The following is a 25045-nucleotide window of genomic DNA, read 5'->3' as shown; positions in this document are numbered from 1 at the left end:
GAGCAGAAGGCCACTCAACGCTTCTCTATCCACATCTCCTGTCAGCCGTCATTCGCCCTCACTTTCTACCTTGCTGCTTCTTCACTGCTTCTGCTCTGTCTGATCACCTCGTGCACACCTCCACTCATTACTCTCCCACTCCAGCCATCTATCCCTCCACCCATCCACTCACTGGATTCTGTATAGCCACTTTTATTTTGAGATTTGGGCATTATTAGCTCTGTTTTAGAGAGTCTTAGGACAATATATTCAACGTATCTTTTTCTGTTGCGTCTACCATGTAGCTATCACTCATGAGGACAATTTCCAGTTCAACCCAAACTTCTTTGTCTTCTCTCTTCATTTCAGTCCCTGTCTTAATGCTAGCCAGCATGCCCATGTGCTGATGTGTCTTACAGCAACAAGTATTATAGAAAAGTGATAGTATGGGCTTCCATGTATGGAAGTTTATTAATGACAAAAGTGAAAAAGCGCGTATGTGTGTGTATTGATAGTGATGCCTTCATTCTTTCTCGTTGCAGTCTTTTAGACAAAAGTAAAATGGTGCACACTGAAAGTAGCCTGCTGTAACTTAGACAGTGTGGTCCTACAGGATCTTGCTTGATCTAGCTTCCAGGTCAAATGCAATAGAGACTGCTCTGCTCTCAGGTTGGATCTGAGATAAGGTGTAAAGGAAGTCCTAACAGCAGTGTCACAGTAACAGTTGTGTCAACGCTCTCCTACGGTCTCCTAGAAATTACATTTGTTGTATATTACTAAATTGTTTTCATAATTACGTTGTGACAAACGAAATCACTGCCTGGATTATGTTCAGAGACAACATTTCTTTGAGTGAGTGAAACAATACATTCATGTACCACGCTGGAGTCGCAGGGAGGTGGTCGAGGTGGACGGTGGACATACAAAGTGCGGGACTGTGACACCAGAATCCAGGGTTTGCATCCAGACTCCTGTCTGCGGTTAAGTTTAGGCAACAAAATCACTTTGGTTAAGGTTAGGGAAAGATCGTGATTTCAGTTAAATGTTCAGTTAAAATCTTATGTCTCAAGTCACTGCTGACTTTTTCTGTATTAGTGCCAGTGCCTAAACATAACCATAAAAAAGTTGAATAATGCTGTAGTCACTATGAGTGGATAGATTGCGTTTTTTGGCAGAAAACAAATGAAATACGTTATCAGTGAACGTTTTACTGATAACTTCAGTATCAACATTTTTGCGACTTGCACGGTACATTAATTAACAACATTTCCTCATTATGTTAATAGAAAACGTAATTCAGTCAGCATTATGTTTCCCTCAAAACGTATTTGCTGTTGCAAATTAGTTATATAAAAACATAATTTCTAGGAGTCTAGGGCTGGTTGTGTCCACAATTATGTCCTCTTTTGCTCTTCTTCTGAGCTTCAAATCTGTCCTTGCATGCTTTCAAATCTTGACTTTTCTACCTAATGAAATTCCATTTGTAAGCTTTAGATACCATACATTTTACAATTCTCTTTTCTTTACAATTCAAAAAACATTTCAATAAATTTGGTTGACTGGTTGATAAAACTTTTCATGATGCCTAGCTTTCAGATGTTGATCAGAAATCAAAATCACTGCCAAATTGTAATCCAGAGTTCAAATGCCCAAGGCTTCTCTGTCTCCCAAATTTCACGGAAATCTGTATCAGGATTTTTAAAATGTCCTACAGACAAACTCAATAATGTGCCAAAATATCCTCTCCTAGAAGTTATGTCCTGGTGGATGTAAAATGCACCCTTCTATTTAATGTAATTCAGCTTCTCATCTTTCCTCCTTCCCCATCTCTTCCCTCTTCTCCCCCTTTTCCTCCCCCTGCCCCTGCAGCCCCGTACCGATGAGTCCAGCGTAGGCTCGGAGGCACAGGCCTGCTGAGTCTTTCAGACAGCCGCTGACTGTCAGAGGAGATGGCTGGCAGTTATTAAGGAAATCAGCCAGTCTGGACCTGGCAACAACATAAACAACAACTCAACATCAAATACAAGAAGTGGGCAAGAAAACTTGATGTGTATGTTGGTTTTTTTTGTAGTATTGACACATTTTAGTACTTGTACATTTTGCCTTTTCTTTGTCCTCTCATTATTACTTTCTTCTTGATACCTTTGCTTTGGACACAGTGTTCCTTCCTTCCTTTTGAGGACCAATGCCACCTTGCTATTTTGTGCCAATTTTTAATAACTTTAAATTTGTATCAAGTATCACTAATATGTCCTATGTATCCAAACATGGCAATGTAGTCAGATTCATAATATTATACTATGTACTTATACTGCATATGAACATATGTTTGTTTATGAATACACTAAGCATACACTGCCCACCATGTCATCATGTGATGAGATGATGGACAACTTCAACTCTGTTTTAAGTCAGATCATGGACAGCATTGCTCCCATTAGAACTAAAGAGATCACTGGAAAACCCAAACCTTTTTAGAGAATTGGGGAAAATGTGAGGATGCTAAAAAGATCCTGCTGAAGGGCTGAACATAAATGGCGAAAGACCAAGCTGCAGATAAATTATGCAATCTATAAAAATATACTTAACTGCTATAATAAAGAAATAAAAATTTCAAGACGGCATAATGACTTGAAATAATGAATAATAATGAATAAAAACAATGCTCACTTTTTGTTCTCCACAATTGATAAACTAATAAATCCCACCACATCGATTCCTGCTGAACTCCTCTCTCCAGATAAATGTAATGACTTTGCCACTTACTTCCAAGAAAAAAACTCCAGCATCAGAAATAATACCTTAATATTGCGCAAAAGTGAATCTATCCTGTCTGTTCCCTCACATCAGCATACCATCCTGGTAACTATGTGTAATGTTTCACCCTTTTCAACTCTAGTGTTCTTGACGAGGTGGTCCAGCAGCTTAAATCTTCCACTTGTTCTCTTGACCCTATTCACACAAAAATGTTTAAATGTCTCTTTCACTGCTTATCAGATGATCTTATGCATATCATTAATGCATCCCTACACACTGCTATTCAATCACACATGCTCCCTCTTAGTACCATCATACAAAATCACAATTTATCCTACTATCATTCCTATGCTGATGATACACAACTGTATGTCTCACTTTCCTTAGACAACCTCAGTCCTTTAAATTAGCTTGTCAGATGCACTGATAACATCAACCACTGGATGTCTCAAAACTTTCTACATCAATTCTGATAGTAGGCCCAAGAGTACAAAGGCAGGAGATTGTGTCCATCTTATCATCATTTTCTCAGTGAGCATGTCAGAAACCTGGGCACCTGCCATCAGTGTATGAATGTGATGTAGTGTGAGGCGCTTTGAGTGGTCAGAAGACTGAAAAGTAGTACAGAAGTACAGTCCATTTAACTTCAGCAGATTAGATTACTGTAATGCCCTTTTTGTAGGACTTCCCAAAAAGACAACAGGTAGGCTCCAGCTCATTCAGAATGCTGCAGCCAGAGTACTAACTGGGACTAGTAAAATCCAACACATTACACCTGTACTGAAAACACTTCATTGGCTGCCGGTACAGTACAGAATTGACTTTAAGGTATTACTGCTTGTTTACAAGGCCCTAAATGGTATGGCTCCTAAATATATTTCTGACCTGCTCACTGGCTATAGCCCAGTCAGATCCCTCAGATCATCAAGCATGTGTCTCCTAAATGTACCTAGAATTAAAACTAAATCAGGTGAAGGTGCTTTTAGTTACTATGGTGCTGATCTCTGGAACAAACTGCCTGATGACCTGAGCTCTGCTGCAACTGTATCTTCTGTTAAAAGCAAACTTTGCTTTTCACTCAGGCTTTTGGTAATTAGTGTGTGTGTGTGTGTGTATTTTCTATTCATTTTCTTTCATTTGTTAAATGTTTTCAATGAACTGTGTACTGTGAAGCACATTGTGTTTACCTGTATATGAAATTTGCTATACAAATGAAATTGACTTCTCTTGACTTAAACAGAGGAAGCTATCTTAGCTGTGCTGCACCATCCAATATTAATATAACCCTACTCTGTCGAATATAATCTGCTCCATGAATAAGGTATGGCTTACAGTCAGTCATGAGACAGGAGTTGATGGCACAGATACATGTCCAGTTCACTCGCTAATTGTGAATTAGCTTGAAAAGCTACTGTGGCTGGCTAGCACTAGGATATTCCCTGCTAGCTAGCATGTTTCCGGTTACAGGGCTTTCACACCAAAAGCAAAAGTTAGACATTGCAGAGAAAGGCGTTATTTTTTCCCCACCTGTTTTTTACGTCAAGTCCTGCCCTACCGTGCTTTGATTGGCTATCCTAAGTGCTCCCTCGCCTGTGACTTAATGCATTCATTTTCTAGTTGGTCGTTATTACGAATTATGAAAGATCTGCTAATGTACCACACTGATTCTAATCCTTCTGAGGTGCATACGTTATGATAGTAAGCATAGCCTTTTCCTAAGATAAAATAAAAAAAATTTTAAACAGAAAATGCTTTAATTTTAAATAATTTTGCCTATTTTGTTATCTTATACAGTTCTCTAACCCTTTGCTTTTCTTGATGGCAACACCTGGTTCAAGACCGAGTGTAATACAAAAAGGACAGTAAAGGACAATATACCCACCCCAGCCACAGCCTGTTTACCCTGTTGTCGTTGACTATACAGAAGTATCCGCTGTCGTACCAACAGACTACAGAGCAGCTTCGTTCCTCAGGCTGTAAGACTCTTCAACTCCACCTCATCCTCCACACAACACCATAAATAAATGACAAGGAACTTTCTGTAATGTTGGTTTTACACATTCCACAGAAAAAACAGTGGAGCTAGCATCCAATCACAAGGACGCATCAAAGTAATGAGCCAGCCAATCACAGCACAGTAGGGTGGGACTTGACGCAAAACAGGTGGGGGAAAAAATAACGCCAGAGAACGGCCATTATTTCCAATCAAGAGAGTGGCAAAGCTTTCTCAGACAGGGGCGTGCCTTATGCTGAGGTTTTGTGGCCAAATTTAAACTAAAGTGAACTGGGGTCTCCTACCAGTTGGATGTGCCTGGAAAACTTCCAAAGGAAGGCTCCCCGGATCAGATACCCAAACCACCTCAACTGGCTCCTTTCAACGCGAAGGAGCAGCAGCTCTTCTCCGAGCTCCCTCCAGATGTCTGAGCTCCTTACCCTATCTCTAAGGGTGAGCCCCGCCAACCTACGAAGGAAACTCATTTCGGCTGCTTGTATCCGCAATGTTTTTCTTTAGGTTACTACCAAGAGCTCATGAACATTGGTGAGAGTTGGAACGTAGATCAACTGGTAAAGCTTTTCCTTCCGGCTCAGCTCCCTCTTCACCACAACGGTCTGGTACAATACCCGCATTACTGCTGGTTGCACCAATTCACCTGTTAATCTCACGCTCCATTTTAGACCCCAAGATACTTGAACTCCGTCACTTGGGGCAGCAACTCACTCCCAACCCCTAGGGAGCAATCCACCATTTTCTTCTGGATGTTAATTGTGTGCATCTCTGAATTCCCTGAGTTATGTAACTACTCTCCTGTGCATTTTTGTCTGAAACCAACTTTAGCTTGTCACCTAAAGTAACTCGCTAAATAGCCCTGCAAAAAGCAACTATGTCAACAAGTTTCCAGCACCAACTATTTCGCAAAGACACGCGGATGAATTTTGCTGTGCTACTTTGTGGTGTGACCAGGGATCAACTGTAATAACAATTTAGTCATGCACACCTGTGCTGATATATATATATATATTTGATATTAACAAGATCAAATATTTTTATATTTGACCCAATAACAGGATATTAACAATGTGATCTTATTTTGCTGCCAAGTGTTAATTATTATAACTATTAGGCAGCACTGTGGATGATAATTAACCACTGACAATATCATTTTTAGCCAGCACCACCATTTAGCAACAATAATCCTACATCTCCTGATTCTTTGATATCTCCCAATAGTACCCCAATACTCCATGTGTACTGATATTTTTGAAGTCAACACAATTTTACAGTTCCTGTGAGCTACAAGGGAATTAATGCACTTGGGGACTCTACTATAATTACAAAATATATATTCACACACAAAAATATACATACACATACTGTACTGTATACAAGCAATGTTACATAACATTGCTATCAATTCTACAATAAATATGTAATCAAACTGGCTCATATAATGCCCTTTTATAGCCATTTTACATTTTATAATTAACTAACAGTATCAGCCCCATATATTTGTCTGAGCTTCATGTCTAACCTGCAGAGGTCATCTCGGCGGCAGAAGCTCTGCTGGTGGAGACAGTTAGGTTGCAGACCCTCCATCTCCTGGTAGGAGCAGGAGGGTACAATGGTTTTCCTCCTCCTCTCACCACACAGGGTGTTGGTGCAGGGGCAGAACAGGACACCCAGGCTGTACTCCTCAGGCACCCGCTCTAGGAAGCGTCGCAGGCCTCGGTGACATTTGTGCTGGTTGCATCGGTTGGTCCCGGGCACCCGCTTGGTGCAGGCCAGGACATACTCTGATCGCAGAGAACCACACTTCTCGTACAGGCCACAGTCCTGTGCTGCCTTCAGGCATTGGTTCTCATCATCCAACTGCATGAAAGATGAGGCTGAGGGGGTGAGGAAAAGTCAAATTAGCCAAAAGTTGTAAAGAGGGAAATATAAGTGCCAAGCCTAATACAATAATTCAAGGGTGTAATTTATGGGGGGGTTGACTTTTCAGACCCTCTTAGCGACTTTATTTCTAAAAAGTGACTAGCGACAAATCTAGTGAGGTACTCAGACAATCGGGGGAAAGTGAGAAAACACAAATCTATTATATTGTAGGCTAATTTATTCCCATGCATGCTGCGTAATCTCAGTCCGCAGCTCTTCTGCCAGCAGCACAGCGTCTTTCCCTCTCCTCTCTTGCCGGGAGCACACTAGCAGGGGCAAGAGTGCGTTACTATGGTTACGGGGACGCTCTGTGTCTGTCGCTCTGAAACTTTGAGACAACACAGAAGGAGAACAAGGTGGGGTGGTAGAGAACATAGTTGCAGCAGACTTTGTAGTGATGAACAGCTTGTTTCATTCACCCACCACTAGCAAAAAGAGCAGTGTCCTCAGTTGGTCACTAATTTTCAATTTAATTCAAAGGGCTTTATTGGCATGAAAGTTTCAAGAACAATGTTGCCAAAGCATCAAAACATAATGAGTCCAAATATTTGGACAACACACAATAACAGTAATTCAGTAATATGAACATTAACAGTGTGCGTGTGTCCACGTGTGCGTGTGAATGCATGCGGGTGCTGTGTGTGTCTAGGTCACTTACTGTCCCTCAGGTTGTGGCATGTTGATTCATATTGGGCAGCAGGAACTGCCCTGTCTTCTTCTCCTAGGAGTAGTTTTAATTTTGAGAGCTCATTAAACTCTTTGAAATCTGAGATTACAGAGTTGAACTAAAGTAAACGTTCCTTATTTCATTAAATGTTGTACATTGTAGGAGGAAGTGCATCTCTGTATCAGCCTCACCTGTCGAACAGTGACCAGTTATTCTGTTTTATTTTGGTTCGCATGATTTTTTGTGTCTTCCTTTTTCGATTGCCAGTTTGTGGTCACTGAGCCTGTACTTGGTTAGGATCTGTGTGTGAGTGCTCTCTTTTGAATGTTAATTGTCAGTTAGTATCTGCCTAATTCTGCTCTACATGCATTTGTTGGTGTTTTCCTGTGTACGTGAGAAATGTATCTGCAGAATTCTGCATGTAAAGATTCTGTTGGATGTTTGTCCCAACGGGTAAAGCTATGATGACTGAGTGGACACCATACATCACTACCATACAGCGCAATGGGGTGGATGACACTATCAAATATTTTAAGCCAGATTTTATTTGGAATTTGGAAATTAGAAAATTGACGAACACCCTTCTCTGTGTGAAGAGTTCCGTTTGCTACGGCATTCATCCCACTTTGGATGGAGCAGCTCTCATATTTAGAAATCTGGCCGAGTTTATTAGTGGACCTTAACCATCAAAACCTAGAGTTCAGACCAGGAGTTGCAGTCCTACACGCTTCTCTGCACTTCCAGAGCAGTTACCTACCCAAAACTCCTTAGTGACGGTGTCTGCCCCCCGAGCACTTAAATTAATAAAACCAAAAGTTAACAGAAGAGGAGTTATACGTAAAAACCTAAAATTACACAACAAAATTACCACAGCTGACAGAGCACAACAAAATAGGAGAATTAAATGTGGACTCTTAAACATCAGATCTCTGTCATCTAAAGCTGTACTGGTGAACGAATTAATATCAGAGTATCATATTGACTTTATCTGGATGCATTCCTCATCGTCATTTATTCCTGCCATCTGTGTTTGCTCTGCTGTTGTCACAATAAAACACCATCTTGTTTCATATCTGTGTCTCCCAATTCTCTGTCCATAACAATTAACATGCTATGTACCACAATCTTTTAAAGAATAATGTAATTAAAACTCAAGCCCACTCTTGATCCAAGGGTTTTAGCCAACTATAGACCTATATCTAACCTTCCCTTTCTCTCTAAGATCCTTGAGAAAGCAGTCGCCAATCAGCTGTGTGACTTTCTAAATAACAATAGTTTATTTGAGGATTTTCAGTCAGGATTTAGAGTGCATCATAGCACAGAGACAGCACTGGTGAAAATGACAAAGGACCTTCTAATTGCATCAGAGAATGGACTTGTCTCTGTGCTTGTCTTGTTAGATCTTAGTGCTGCATCCGACGCCATTGACCATCACATCCTATTACAGAGACTGGAAGATTAAGTTGGCATTAAAGGAACCGCACTATGCTGGTTTAAATCCTATCTATCAGATCGATCTCAGTTTGTACATGTTAAGGATGAGTCCTCAAGGCACACCAAAGTTGGTAACAGAGTTCCGCAAGGTTCTGTGCTTGAACCAATTCTATTCACCTTATATATGCTTCCTTTAGGCAATATTATTAGGAAACACTCCATAAACTTTCATTGTTATGTGGATGATACCTAATTACATCTATCGATCAAGCCAGATGAAACTAATCAGTTAGTTAAACTTCAAGCATGCCTTAAGGACATAAAAACCTGGATGACCTGCAATTTTCTGATGTTAAACTCTGACAAAACTGAAGTTATTGTACTTGGCCCCAAACACCTCAGAGACACATTATCTAAATATATAGTTACTCTAGATGGCATTGCCCTGGCCTCCAGCAGCACCATAAGGAAGCTCAAAGTTGTCTTTGATCAAGATTTATCCTTTAACTCCCACATGAAACAAACTTCAAGGACTGCCTTCTTTCACATCCTGTCTTAAAATGATGCTGAAAAACTAGTGCATGCATTTGTTACTTCTAAGCTGGATTATTGCTATTTCTTATTATCAGGCTGCCCGAATAAGTCCCTTAAGACTCTCCAATTGATTCAGAATGCTGCGGCATGTGTACTGACAATAACTAGGAAAAGAGATCATATTTCTCCAGTATTAGCTTCTCTGCACTGGCTATCTGTAAACTTCAGAATAGAATTTAAAATCCTTCTCCTCACTTACAAGCCCTTGATGGTCAGGTACCATCGTATCTTAAAGAGCTCATAGTAGCCTATTACCCGACTAGCACACTGTGCTCCCAGAATGCAGAGTTACTTGTGGTTCCTAGAGTCTCCAAAAGTAGAATGGGAGCCAGAGCCTTCAGTTATCAAGCTCCTCTCCTGTGAAATCAGGTCCCAGTTTGGGTTCGGGAGGCAGACACCATCTCCACATTTAAGAGTAGGCTTAAGACTTTCCTCTTTGATAAAGCTTATAGTTAGGGCTGGCTTGGGTGATTCCAGAACCATCCTTTAGTTATGCTGCTATCGGCCTGGACTGGCAGGAGACTTCCCATGATGCACTGAGCTCCTCTCTCTTCCTCTCCCTCTCCATGTGTATGCATTTTTATCCCATTGCTGCATGTTACTAACTCGACATCTTCTCTCTCCCGTAGTTTTGTGCTTTCTTATCTCTCTCCTTTTGTCGCTTTCAGCAGGTATTTCTGCCTCCGGAGCTTCAGAGTCAGTATCTATGATTGCTGGCCTCCTACTGCTCTCATGTTCCTGCTCGACAACCAATACTACAATTACTATTATAAGTCTTATTACTATTATTCCTATCATTATTATACTTATTATTATTTTATCAATATTCATATTATCACTGCCTTTACATTATTATTAATAAAAAATTCTATGTGGAATTTGCTTTGTGCTACTGTATGTTCTCTTATCTCCTGTTCTCTCTCTCTCAGTCCAGCCGGCAGCGACATAACTTCTGTTATGAATTGGCACTATATAAATAAAATTGAATTGAATCTGTCACTTTGCACCCTATGCAACAATGTATAAGTCTGTAATAGAGCCCTTCATGCCAGATAGAGTCAAAAGCTTTCTTGAAGTCAATAAAACAAGTGAATATGTTACCATTTTTTGTTTAGTGTACATATTTGTTAATTAAAGTGTTTTGGAATGAAGTCAAATTGATTTTTACTCAAGATGGAGTGTTCGTCAAGGAAATCTAGAATTTTGCCTTTTATTTAGAATACTACAGAAAAATATACCTAGACAACAGCTGACACAGATGTCATGGTAGTTACAAGGGATTGATTTGTCCCCACTCTTATGAATGGGAAAAATGAACCCTTTACACCAGATGTCAGGGAAACATCCTGACTGTAATACAATATTGAACAACTTCAACACTGAACCCTGCATCTATGGGGTGCTGCATTTGAGCATTCTTTCCAAGTAATTGGGAAATCAAGGGCGTTTGGTTTAATTGGCTTTAATTGTTTCTTCTAATGTTTGGAGTTTTTCTTTTATAATACATTGATCTGAATAAATTAGACTTATTGGTATGTCTTTGAACAGACTTTCACAATGTCCTCACCAGATGTCACCATTTTGAATGGGTAGTGCTTGTGGTTGCTTTGTGTCGAAGTTGTTACACATATCCCAAAATTGATTTTGATTAATGCCGTTCTCAATATCTTCAACTTTCATGTGGGTATAATTTTGTTTTTTGTTTCTAATTGTATATTTGTTTAAAATTTAATTGTACATTAAACCAAACATGATTACCTCAGTTTTGTTTTCATTTAGTTAAAGGAAGTTCCTTGCCATCCAGCATTTGATGTAATTTAGACAGTTAAAGAGGTTCTTCAGTGAGCAGGCACTGTCGGGTGTAACTGGTAGATATAATTGTGTGTCATCCGCATTACAGTGGTACAGAATATTGTATTTCTCAAAGATAGAGCCAAGCGAAAGCATTTATAATGAGAATAAAAGAGGTCCTAAGATTGAGCCTTGGGTGATGCCACATTTAATGGGAGCAAGAGATCAAGAACAGTTTCCTAATGTGACTGAAAAGGTTCTTTCTTTCAGGTAGGAGGTAAACCATTTTAACACAGGGCCCTGCAGTCCGACTTTGCCCTCCAGGTGTTTCAAAAGAAAGTCATGGTAGATTGTGTCAAATACTACGCTGAGATCAAGCAGGACTAATATGGCGCAGGAACCAGACTCAACAGAGAGAAGGATGTCATTATGAACCTTCAGCAGAGCGGATTCTGTGCTATGCAGAGCTCTAAAACCAGATTGGAATTTGTCAAAGTTGTTGAATAAGTTCAGATTGAAGGAGATCTGGGAGAAGACTTTTTCCAAAATCTTAGAGATAAATGGTAACTGGGAGATGGGCCTGTAACTGTTATGGTCGTTGGGGTTAAGGCTAGGTTTCTTCTAGGTTTCGGTAGTGAAAGTAGGAGCAGCAGCAGCAGCTGGATTTAAGATGGAGTTGATTATGTTGAACAGTATTTTGGGTCTGAGAATTTTTATTAATTAGTTCAGCAAATTATATTGTGCTTTAGCTGCCTTAACAGAGCTTTGGTAAAGCTTTAAAAAATCTCTAAAAATTTCATATGAGATCTGGAGTTTGTTTTTTTTCCAACTTTTTGTGTCACTCATTTGATCTGAAAGAACACATTTATTTGGTTGTGGTCTGAAAGGGGGGATTGCTGTCTGACAGTGAATGCACTGATAGTGGAGGGGTCATGTCCGTAGTCTACTACACTAGGCCCAAGAGCTGAGGAGTATGTGAATCTTCCTAAAGAGTCCCCTCTGAACTTACCGTTAACTATGTACAAGGGGTGATGGTTGGTGCGGTAAACAGGGGAGACTGACCAAACACATGGTTGTTGCCATGTGGGTCGATGACATCAGGTTCGATTCCTGTTTGTCCATTTAGATCGCCAGTTAGAAGCACGTTTCCCTGGGCCTGGAAATGGGCGATTTCTGAGTGGAGAGTTTCAAAAATGTCTTCTTTGAAATAAGGAGAATCTACTGGGGGTATATAAATAGCATAGATATATAGGTCTCTATCAGTTATGCCCAGGCTTTGATCTTATCTTAACCAAATGTGTGATTTACCCTATTTAACTGGTGAGATCTGATGGCAAAGATCTCCTTTATACCACACCAAGATTCCCCCCAATGTTCTACCCTTGCATATGTTTTTTAATTTTATAGAGGGCATCATGACTTCTGGAGGACAGTGAGTGAGCATATCATTTTGACACCATGTTTCTGTTAACACAATTACATCATTATCTTTGATAGATTTCATGAATTCAGGGTTGAGGAGTGGAGACCCTGAATATTCCAGCAGCTTATATGAAATGAAAACAATCAAAATGAGCCTGTATAGTGAAACAAATATAAAAACACCTACAACTATCTGTACATTTACAATAATGAATAATAATTTTATATGGATTACATGGAGGCATGTACTATGCAGCTCCTGCTACATAGCTCCGCTGCTGTGAGTGGAGAGGGCGACAAGGGGCAGGTGCTGTTGCATAGCTCTACTGCTGATGCTGTAAAGGTGCTTGGTGGGCAGGGGCTGAGGCTGAACTGTTGTGTCTTCTCACAGCAGGAGGAATAATCCTGGGGTGATGATGGAGAGGAGGAGGACTGGGATGGCCTCTGCTCCTAGGAGTCCCAGAGCCATGTCTTTGAGGGTCTTTGCAAATATCCTCACCCTCTCTGTGTGTAGATGGAGTCCATCATAGAGGTCCCAGGTGCCAATTGTTGGGTGGAGGGCCAGGTGGGCATTGGGTAAGGTGGCACATCCTCTTCGCTTGTAGAGGTCAGAGGAAGCCGGTCGCTGTGGTTGTCCTAGACGTTAAGTTGCTTCGTGCTCCTGTTAGCATGTGAAGTTAGCTGGCAGGGTTTGTGTGTAGCAGCCGTTTAAGCTAAACTTTGCAGTGATATAATAGGTCTTTGCAGGTTTTGGTAGATCAGGAGACTTTGTCTCCTAACAAAACTTGTAAACAAATCACCCAAATGAATTAATTCATCTGTGGAGACCCAACACCTTGCTGGATACATGTGCATAATTTCTGCACAAAGTATCTTTCCAACTGTAGATGGAATCAGTGAAGAATATGAATATTTTTGGTGCAGCTACTCCATCCATCAGTTCTAGAATTTATATAGCTTTATTAATTGATACATATCAGTTAACATGTCTGAGGCTTAATGATTCATTGAGCTGCTTCACTGGTATGTACTTGTATGACCGGAGCCATAGCACTGTCTGTGCTATGGCTCCATACTCCACACTCCATGTATGACAGTGATGGACACTGACCCAAACTACCTAATCATAACAAAGACTGCATGAGTGACTCTGTGTGTGTGTGTGTGTGTGTGTGTGTGTGTGTGTGTGTGTGTGTGTGTGTGTGTGTGTTTGTGTGTGCGTGTTTGTGTGTGTGTGTGTCTCAGAGTGTGTTTTACCTGCCACTAAGGAGGCCATGCGAGTATCCATTAGTGTGTCGTCATAGGGAGATATTTCCAATTCATCCTCGCCTGGACAAAAGGAACACACAAACATTGGCAAAAAGATTGATGGTTCATTTACAATATGACCCACAGTAGGTTAAAAGGAACAAATCTAAGACAAACACTGAGGTAAAAAAAGCAAATACTAATTGAAAAACACCAATGCAATTCAATGTGACCTCCCTCAAATGCACTGGAAGGGGGTCATCAATCTAATCTGGAATGAGGCCATGAAATGACATGAAAAGATGAATAAAACAAAAACATGAATACATTTTTCATAGTTGTGAAAATGCAGAAAACATGTGAAAATGTAGTGTCCAAACTATTTCTTGCATTTTTGAAAAGTTTGGCCAAACAAATAGAAAAACAGTTAAATCTCTTCTTCAAACAGATAATAATGGGGCCTAGGATTGAACCTTGGGGCACACCAGAAAAACTATTTGATCTCTTTGAACAGAACTTCCCAGAGGAAACAAGGTAGCTGGTAAAAATCTAAACCACTCTAGAACTGTTGTGGCTTAGGTGCTAGAGAACCTAAGCCACAATTCAAACCTCTAAATAAATAAAGAGATTGTGATTGACTGTATTGAAAACAGCAATGGACGAGAAGTACCAGAATGGACAATTTTCTACCACCTGATATGATTTACAACTTTGAGCGAGACTGTTTCCGTGCTATTTCTGGCACAGAAGCCAGATAGATTATTTGGGACTACAGTATTGGAGGCAATAACATTTGATAGCCAAATACAAACCAGTTATCTTGCCTCTGAAATAAATTTCAGGCTCTATAAACAGGCAAGGATTTAGCAAGCATTCAACTGTTGAAATAAAAGTTTTATGATAACTGTATTCTCATTTCTAGCTCAAATTTTTGTATTCTGGGATTCCACTAGAGTAGTTTCACATGATTCACAGGAAAGAAAAATCCTTATTTATCTTATACTGGCCCTTTATGCAGAACCTCAGTTCATCTGTCTGAAACAAGCCATTTTAGCTCCTGTCTCTTTAAGGCCCCCCTCCCTAAAAGCACACTTTCTTCTGATTGGCCAATTTACCGGAAGCCTGCTGAGGGGCAGCAAGCCGCTGTAAATGTTTCCTTTATACACCCAGTACTGGACGGCTATGACACGATATGGGGCACTGAATTGGATGAATGTACTGTTTATCAGACCACAAATGAGACAAGAATTAGGTTGGAGCTGCCGGAGCAGAGTGTTTCTGGAGGCTGGGCCTCACTGCTTACTGAACAAAACACAAAACACACAACTTTTGGACCTTTATTCGCTGATTTTGGTGAAACTGGATCATATTTTATGGACAAAATATTTTCTGGTTTTCCCTCTGATGTACTTTGGCTGCTCTGCCTCAACTCTCTGTGATTTACTAAGTTTCCTGATGGACAGATAGCTTTAAAGTAGCCGCTAACTGCTGCTAACTGTAATGATAGCTGCCGTTAGCTCAGTTAGCCGTGCAGCTGGTGGTCCTTTCAGCTTAGCTGACTCTGCCTGACTTTAGCGCTATGAGCAGAGCGGGTGGATGGGTGTGTCCTAGTACTTCGTGGGCGAGCTGTTCCTGGAGCAGATCATGAGTGCAGATGACCTTTTTTTATTCTTTATTGACAAAAGAATTATACAAACAGTACAAACAAATAAGAGCAGTGTTTTGCTCACAGGGATTACTTTTACATATGTTTACCTCATTATTTGAAACTTTGGCCATGTTTAATAATAATTAATATTATTTTTAGTTATTTAGTTATATATTAGTTTTAATATTAATATGAACATCCAACATTGTAACATTATATATATGACAGAAAATAAGGAAAAGCATAATAGGTCTCATTTAAGATAATATGGTGCTTCTGGTTGGTTATGTCATCCCACGAAGAGTCAAGATAACACTTGATGGAGATATGAGTAAGCAATGACACACAGAAGAGTAAATAAAACAACCACAGGAAATAAATTTGACAGTGGTGGAAAATCCTCCAATGATAAGATTGTGGGTGTAAACATGAGTCATTAACATAGGGTCATTAACATGTACCCTATGTTCAAATCACCCAAAATTATAATGCAGTCATAAATCATTGATAACAGATCAAACCCAGTTAAACTGGCCTAACCATCAAGCTGATATGTGTGCAAAGTAAATGATTCTGTGATGTATTCTATCTCTAAATTAAGTTAGGTAATGTATTTTTTACGACAGTTCACTGTATTGAATTGTCATTTACTTTACAAAAGCTAAAGCAGAAGAAGAAAGGCCTCCCCCGACCGTGGAAAGGTTCATTTTGTCTCATTGCTGAATAGGAGACCTCTTCCATACAATCACCATATTTACATTCTTTCATTCAGTGTAAAAGCAGTGATCACAGTGAGCAGGAGCTTAGCAGTGGCAACGGCTTAACAGATTACTGAGCCTGATTCTTTAACTTGCTTGATGTTGTCTTCACTATCAACAATCTTCACCAGCATCAGAAACTTGTAGAAGAAAACACCAGTAGCCCAAGCTGATGGATGACAGGTCTTGCAGTCTCTACATGGTATCTCCATAGCCGCAGTAGACTTGGCGTGTCATTACGTTTTTGAAGAGGCACAAGTTATCTATGTGTAGCTATGCCACCTACATGCATAGGCTCTGTAGCTGTGCTTTAAGAGTCCACAGCCATGCTAGCAGATCTGTGAGGCTGTACTTAGACACTGCATTCCTTTGAGCTAAATGCTAATGTCAGCATGCTAACATACTCACAATGACAATGTTAACAGGCTGATGTTTAGTGGGTATTGCCATGTTTACCATCTTTGTTTAGTGTGTTAGCATTCTAACATTTGCTAATTAGCACCAAACACAAAGTACAGCTGAGGCTGATGGGAATGCCATTAGTTTTGCTGGAATTTGGTCATAAACCAAGTATCAGACAAAAATACATTTTGACCTGCTGGTGGCGATAGATAAAGTCACCAAAGTAAGTAGGATATACTGTCTGGAAATTTTGAATGTCTGGACCATATTTTATGCCAATTCATCTAGTCGAGTGTTAGCATATTTCACTCGAACTACTGATGGCACTAGATAAAAAGTAAAGGTGTCAACATAGTGATTAGGATTCATCCTGTGGGGAACATCTGTGGAAAATATCAGTACCAAATTTTATGGCAATCCATCCAATATTTATTGAGACATGTTACTCAGTACAAAAAAATATCAACCTCATGCACTGACTAAATGAAAAATCAGGGGATCACCAAAGTCATTAGGATTTATCCTCTGGGGTCCATGAATGGCTGGTGGATGTCACTATCACTTTGAAATATGAAATCCAGCCAGTATTCTGCATGTCAGTTCTCTAGCAGCTCTGAGATCACCCTGAAGCAACTCGCATCTGATAATAGTGCTGTGTTTTTGCTGTTAAGCATGTTTGCTATGTGTATGTGTATAGTAATTATTTAAACATTGCTCAGTGCTAATATAAAGGTCTATAACAACTGCAGTACAGGGTTAGAACACTACACAGGTGACAAAGGCTGTCATTGTTCTTCAGTTCATTTTATTTTTTCATTTAAGTAGTTCAACATTTTGGGAAATACACTTCCTTTCTTCTGAGAATGAGATGAGAAGATCGATATGTAATATATCATCTCAAGTCTCTGTGTTAGGTATGGTGCTAAAGTCAGGAAATGCTTAGCCTGTTAGCCTAGCTTAGCATAAAGACCGGAAACAGTGGAAAACAGCAAGCCAGCCAAAGTTCAAAAATACGACTATATACCTAAAGCTTAACACGTTAATTAAAACCGACAGACACAAACAAAAATGCAAAACTACAGTTTGTTCTTCTAGAGGGAGTTGCGTGGAGTAACTCATTTTTGCTAAGCTAGGCTCATAACCCCTGGCTCCAGCACTGTACTTTACGAACAGACATAAAAGTGGTATCAATCTTCACATCTCACTCTCCAAGAGAAAGCAAATTAAAATGAACTATTTCTTCAACCTTTATTTAAAAGACTGTAGAAATATGAGCTATAAAGAAAGTCTTATAGATGGATCTAGTGTGGTGCATTTCCCTTCTTGATGCTACACTTTTTAATATATTTTTTGTTGTTTTTATTACAGAGGGCTTTATATCCATGCAACACAGCATCATAAAAACAACCTGTGTAAAGCAATACTACAGTCCCTCTGTCATTTAAATTTCATCCACATGGCCAAAATGAGGTTAAATAAGGAAGACATGAGGTCAAACCCATGAGCTCATGTTACTGAGGACAGCTTCTGTCCAATTGTGAAACCCATTAGCAGAGCCTTGATTGACCAGTGGACGAGCCGTTGGTTCCTTCAAATTATTTAAACACACTCAAAAGTACAAACTCAATCAAGAATGTAATGGCATATAAAGTGTTTATGTATGTAAATCCTATTCTAGGCTATATAGTTATGGTAATGACACGCTAGAGCAGCCTAGCAGACGTTAGGAACTGAAGAGTGTGTAATTACACTAATGCTCCGCTGACTAATAGGCCACAGGGGAGGAGGAGTCCGCTGGCTAGTGTTAGCTCACTTACTGATGGACATATCACACCAGCACTCCGGATATGCTTCTGTTACTGTGTGTGTCTGTGACTGGACCTCACTTCTATACAAGGCTGGTTTGGGATTATGACACATTTTATGGTTAAAGTAGAAATTAACCAGGTTTGCGTAAAAGTGTTCAGATGAGGGTTATGGAATAAATGTACAGTAGTTTCTAGAAAGTCTCATGTGAATGTGTTTTTGAGCAAGGCATCTGCCCATTCTGTGCTGCTATAGGCATGACCACAGGTTAGTTTTCTAGTTTCCTCCAGGATGTGTCACTGGTTGTCTATATGTGTAAATGGCAACAAACACCATTTGAAAACCTTGCATATTGTTTTCTATATAAAGTACAAGAGCCGTGTGCTACGCCTGTCAAATGACTGATTTCAAATGATGGGACACACACTTTACAAATCTTCAGGAGCTTTAAAAGGTAAGGCTGGCATTATTGTCTGTTTTTCTTATTGTCAACAAATCTAATAAAAATACCAAAATCAACAATAAATTCATTTTACTAACAAGTATTGTCTGTGTATCCAAAGAGTGATATACAGCTCCATTTTTGTCTAAAAACACATCAATGAGCCACAGACACTGTCCAAATACTCACTAGAGTACCAAATGTGTCTTAATCCGCCACTGAAAATAGTCCCCAACAAATGCAGTATTTCCTCCTGTTTGAGTGGCATTTTTAATCATTGAGAACTTTTTAAATATGAGGTTTGGGGCTGAGAGCCACAGACAGGGTAGGGAAGTCAGAAAGTATTGAGAGATGGAGTAACACATTGTTGGTTTTTGGTGTTTTATATGGGATTTTTTGACAAAAATAAAGAATAAACCCAGCATTGTCCTTTAAAGCAAGCCTATGCTGAGCAGCAGCTACTGTGGGGCAATTACAGGATGTGTGCCTCGCCCTTAAAGCTTCACTAATACTGTTGTGTTTTAGGTTTTTTTATCATGCACATGTTTGACATAGTAAGGTCTTATAAAGTTGTTATGGCTAAATTGTTGGCATACAGTTACTTATTTACACATCCTGCAGACATTCGAGCAACATTAGCATACATTTTAAGTTGTTTTGTGTCCTCCTGATGAATGTAAGTCCAATATTCACTCCTTTCGTCTGTTTTGGTCTCCATCAACTCCGGAGAAAAATCTGGCTCTTTAGCTGCTAAATGCTCCACTATGTTCACCAGCTGGTCTCTGTGTCTGTCTGCTGTTTGGTGCTGGGCAGGTGTACAGTGGGTTTATCAGAGCTTGTTTGCTAAAAACAGCAACTGATGGAAACTACGCTGATGAGAGCTGTGAGAATTAACCAAAACAGTAAAGATGCAGGCTGCTAAACCAAAACTAATGAGCTGAAAAACACTAAAAAGCTCTGTAGAGCTAAGGGGAACTGCAGAGGTGGTGATAATTCTCACCATTCTGTTCACATTATATAAATATATGGTTCAGTGCAGCTTTAAGCCCTGTGATAAACTGGCGACCTGCCTATAGTGTACCTCACCTCTCACCAAATCCATACTGGGATTGGCTTTAGCCCCCCTTGACCTTGCACTGGATAAGCTGGTTTAGATAATGAATTGATAGAGGGATACCCAGCTTTATATATACAGTATGCACCCACATATAGACTTGAATGCATGTCCCCTACACCCCAGGCCCAGCAGAGGCCTGACTGACCTGGCAGCAGGCGAACCCTCCAGTATATGCGCAGGCACTGCTCCTCCTTTCGGAAGCTGCGCTGGCACTTGCAGGCCAACAGAGCAGGGTGTTTGGCCAGCAGAGCGTCCTGTCTCTCCAGGCATTCGGAAGCTGCCTGCTCCCCCAGTGGGGACACCGATGCGTCGGCCGCACACAGCTCCAAGCCCCGGTACAGCGCCTTGCACCGGGGGTCGCTGGAGCACACCCGATGAGCTTCAACACAGTCAGTGGGGGAGGGAGGGAAGGGGAAGATGGGTGCTGAGGATGGCAACACACCTAAGAGAGGATGAAAGAGATGGAGGGAGACATGTTAAAAGAGTAAGAGGGAAAATAGAAGCCCTAGAGAGGGAAAGAAGGAGGTGTAAAGGTCAGATACATCACATTACTGTAGCATGAACTCTTGACACATTGGTTGTAGTGAATATAGTAATCAGGTACCAAAGCAGAAAGCTTTGTGCTATAAGGAACCCAGGCAACATGTCTAGACAACCACATGTTGGGTCTGGTCACACCAGAAAGCGGTACAGTGAAACTAATCCTCATGTCTTTGTGAAATACGTGTTTGTACCATTGACTGCTGTCTCATAAGTGTCTGCAAACCATAGCTCTTTTGTGGAACAGTATATACTCCGACAGAGGAATATAAATAAAAGTGAATGGTGCAACACAGCTTATAAGCTTCAATAGTTCCCTCCATGTTGGTCTCTCTGGTTCTCCAACCCCTCAAAGGTCAGCGCTGTCAAGATGGCTTGCTTTTCGTCAATGACGCAAATTTATTTAGCCCCCACGAGTGAATTCACCAATTGCATCGTTTCCATTAAAATGAATTTAATTTGCTGGTTTAAATGCTGATATGACCTGGCCTTTAGCCAAGAATGTGCAACATCAAATCCTGGTATGATAGTATGTCACTGTGAAAAATTTTGGAAATTTATATTCTGTGGAAAGATGCAAGCAGACACAAATTCTATCTAGGCAGCGCCTTGTCTACGCAAATTGAAAATGTTGAGCTACCTCATAAACGTGCAGGAAAATATCTGAAAGAACTAAAGTTTCTGGTGAGTTCTTAGACCCGTCAGAGTCTAAACTGGCACACAAACACACACAGTCGGTGCAGTGCGGTGCATATGTTGTGCTAGCTAGCTACAGCTAATGTCTGTACATTGGCTGTTTGGAGCAAATAAACCCAGACTGCAGAACAGTCCAGCAGTTAAATTCATGCAAATAATGGATTCACACACTTTAATAATAACACAAGCAGAGAAGAGTCAAAAAGTTAGCAATCTGTTAACAAAAAAGTCAATTGAATAGTTCAGGATAGTAATTAGATTCCTTCAGTAAACGTCATTGGGTTTGTGTATGCTTCACAGTATCTATGCTGTGATAGAGCTTCATATTATCTCGGAATCCTGTATTTGGTCTGTTTCACACCACAAATGAAATGCACCAGAGTTTGATTGTAAGTGGACCGAGACTCTCTTCTTCAACCAGTCTCGGTGTGGGTGTTTAGTCCACATCAGAAGTTGATTCGATAAAGCTGTGGATTTTCACAGCTGGTTGACAGAGATGATGTTCTAAGCTAGTTTTCATTTACTACAGACAGCTTTTGTTTTGTGGGGAACCCAAAGTTTCTCCAAGAGGAACTGTTGTTTTCTGAAGTGTGGCTGCTTCGATTTGCAATAGCAAAAAGGAGAGGCTCCCCTGGTAAAATCCAATAACTGATACGCACAGGGGAAGTGCAGAGAAGTTGTCTGAGGACAGCAGAAATGTCATATGGGGAGGAGAAATAGGGGAATGGGAAGATAGATGGAAAAAGGTAGAGGTGGGAGAAAAGAGAGAGCGAGAGAGATAGAGGCAGAGACAGAGCGCGAGCGTCCAATGTGAACCTTGATGGGTTGGACACGCGCACAGTATGAGGCACAATGAGCATGCACCGCCGAAAATGATGTTCTTAGGATCACGCAAAGATGCACACATATGCACACATACACACACACACAAGTGCAAAAAACAACACATAGACACGCGCGCATGGCTGCCCTGAGAAGGACCGTTTTATGTGTGTGTCCTGCTGGGAGGAAGACTGGGAGGCACAGAACCCATCATTACTACCAGAGCACAATACTGCACAACCGGGGGGGAGGGGGCAATCTGTCTGACACACACACACAGACTTCCACACACACACACACACATCTTGGTGTCAGAATAAAGTGGCTGAGAGAGCATAAACAGCTTAACATTCAGTGCCGGATCAGTAGACAGTATGTAAATTGAATACTGAGTGTGCTGATGAAAGACTAACCACATACATAAAACATTGTTGGTTGAACAAACAGTCTTTGTGGAGCGCCGCATCCCAACACTCCGCCACAACTCACTTTGTCCACATATCAGACTAACTGCTCAGCCCGACTGGCTTGATCCTCACCACTTCTCTGACCAGAGGCTGTCCTGTCTCATGCCAGCTTCATATCACCAAACTTTTGCAAATAAATTAATTTCCACCTCTGCTTCACAGGAAACATTGCATTTTCCCTTTAAGCCCAGTGTCCTCTGCAGCTCCCTATGCGGTCATGACACGCTCAGGTCACACACATAATGTCTGCCAGTAGCACACACACACAACAGTGCAGAGAGGATTTTTTTCCTAAATTATGGCTAAGCTGAGCTCATGTAGGTCTAGTCTTATTTTTTATGTGTATTGTCATCTCAGTCATCCACGTAGTATGATGCCAGTTCATCATAAATATACTGCTTCACAATTTCAGATGAACAGCAAAAGGTGTGAATGGATTGCTAAACTGAATTTACGGTTTAGGTGAAATTTTGAAATAAGGCTCCAAAATGTGTATCTGGAATAAAGAATAAAAGTGTGGAATTATATAATAATCATACTAGCTAACTAAAAGCACTAATAACTGTGTGAAAATACTATAAGATCCCATATGCTGCACTTACAATAGCACTCTAGCACACAACAGCAAGGTTCAAAATTGATATAGCAGAGCTAGAGATATCTTTTTTTATTCCACACATTCTCTTTCCTTGTCAAAACCTGGCGCCTACGTTACATACAATGCAACTCAACCGCCGTCAATTCGGTCATACATTGGCGTGTGTCATGCTAGTAGCGGCTAATGCAGCCTGCAGCAGAGACGAGCAGCAGCTGCAGAGCTCTGCTCAGCTCACGTCTTTCTGACTCCACACCAACACATTAGTTTCAGTTTCACACCTGTAGCCTTCAGCCCCGACCGACCGACGCCGACTCGAGTGACATCACTTGAGGACATTTATCACACAAAAGGCTTTATACTACTTTTTACACATATGCATAACTCTAGCCTGGGAACCAGACGAATCTGCCGAGCTCATGTTTCATTTGCTCTGGCAGATACGTCTGGCCCCCATCCCATTCAAACAGATTTCCACCCGTACTGGTTTGGGCCAATCACAGCCTTTTATCTAATATGGGGTGGGTTCGATACGATGACTGAAATAGAGTTACCGGTCCAGTTTGGAAGTCACACGTCACACATCTCGCTGCCCTGACTGGTTGATACAGCGCAAGGCACAGGCTCATAAAACATAGATCAAACTGTCAAACTAGGCAGTGCTGATCAAATATGAATCAAGATTCTGTTACTGCATTGCCTATTTTCTGCCTCAAATGTTTTCAGAAACACATTTTAGTGTACTGTTTAGCTGTAATTTGAGAACGTTTGTAAGAAAGGCTGCCATTTTTTTCCTGCTTGAAAACGGACCAAGCACAGCCCCGACTTGCATGTGTCGCTCAGCATGTTTTGTTACTCTGATTGGTTTTAGGTCTTTCTATTTGCGTCCCTTGGCATTTTGGTCTACGCCTGTTGATAACACCCCTTGGAAATCAAAAATGAACTGAGAGCTTCCAGGCGAATTAGTCTGCTAGTAGAACTCCCCAACACCTGGAAACACATGCTGATGTGTAACATTGGCAGAGTTCCTCTTTAACAGACTGAAAACAAGCCAGTGACAGCATGTAAACCATTGTACAATTTCCCTGTGTTTGTTAAAGGAATAGTTCGGCATTTTGGGAAATATGCTTATTCACTTTCTTGTTGAGAGTTAGATGAGAAGATTGATACCACCCTCATATCTGTATTGTAAATATGAAGCTGCAGCCAGCAGCTGGTTAGCTTAGCTTAGCATGAAGACTGAAAACGGGGAGACATCTAGCCTGGCTTTGTCCAAAGGTAACAAAATCCTCCTACCAACAACTCTAAAGCTCAATAATAAGCACGTTATAGCTTGTTTTTTTTAACCTGTCAAACTCTTGGAACAGTAAAAGGAAAATATACAATTTAATTTCAAGCACAGAGAGGACAAGATAAGAAACTAGGTTACATGGAAATCTAACCCAGAGAATACTACTGTCATTCTTTCATGGATATTTTTCCTCAATAGATCATGTAATCCTTGGATACTTATTTGTGTACATTGTGATACAAATCAAAACAGCTTTATTCCACACTACACAGGCAAGTGAATCCAGCAAAAGCAGATCACTCTGGCTCTGTCTCAGTGTTATTGCAGTATGGTGTGTCAAGCAGGAAAGCAGGAGTAGGACCCAAATGCAGACAATGGAGGCCGAGCAGGTGCAGTTTGATAACAGATTTATTAACAAAAGAAGGCTTACACTGAATTGGCGGGCAAAAGCAACTCTCAGCAGGTAAGCAGTCAAAGACAGAAAAACAAGTCCAACAGTGAGCAGGCAAAATCCACAAACAGGCAAGGTACAAGGGACACAAAGAATCCAGGGGAACAACAAACCAAGGTGCTTGACAGAGATACAACGTCGATCTGACACAGAACAAAAGGAAGAACACAGAATAAATACATTCAGG

At 40.6% G+C, this 25045-nt stretch overlaps 1 protein-coding gene across 2 annotated transcripts in view; it reads right to left on the bottom strand.

Moving 5' to 3' along the window:
- The window catches only part of gfra3 (GDNF family receptor alpha 3), a 66972-nt gene that overhangs the window by 28164 nt on the left and 13763 nt on the right, over window positions 1-25045 (bottom strand). For both annotated transcript variants that reach the window (XR_006378890.1, XM_044205336.1), the window contains exons 2-5: window positions 20142-20438; window positions 13833-13904; window positions 6267-6621; window positions 1857-1966 (exon numbers count right to left, since the gene is read on the bottom strand). Coding sequence is in view for 1 of the 2 variants with exons in the window: in XM_044205336.1 (XP_044061271.1) it covers window positions 1857-1966; window positions 6267-6621; window positions 13833-13904; window positions 20142-20438 (834 nt within the window). In the remaining variant the exon portion in view is untranslated. The remainder of the gene's footprint in view (window positions 1-1856; window positions 1967-6266; window positions 6622-13832; window positions 13905-20141; window positions 20439-25045) is intronic.

The sequence above is a fragment of the Siniperca chuatsi genome, linkage group LG8, assembly GCF_020085105.1.
Source record: "Siniperca chuatsi isolate FFG_IHB_CAS linkage group LG8, ASM2008510v1, whole genome shotgun sequence".
NCBI lineage: Eukaryota > Metazoa > Chordata > Actinopteri > Centrarchiformes > Sinipercidae > Siniperca > Siniperca chuatsi.
The sequence above is the reverse complement of the archived record's forward strand: the minus strand, read 5'-3'. Positions and strand labels throughout refer to the sequence as shown.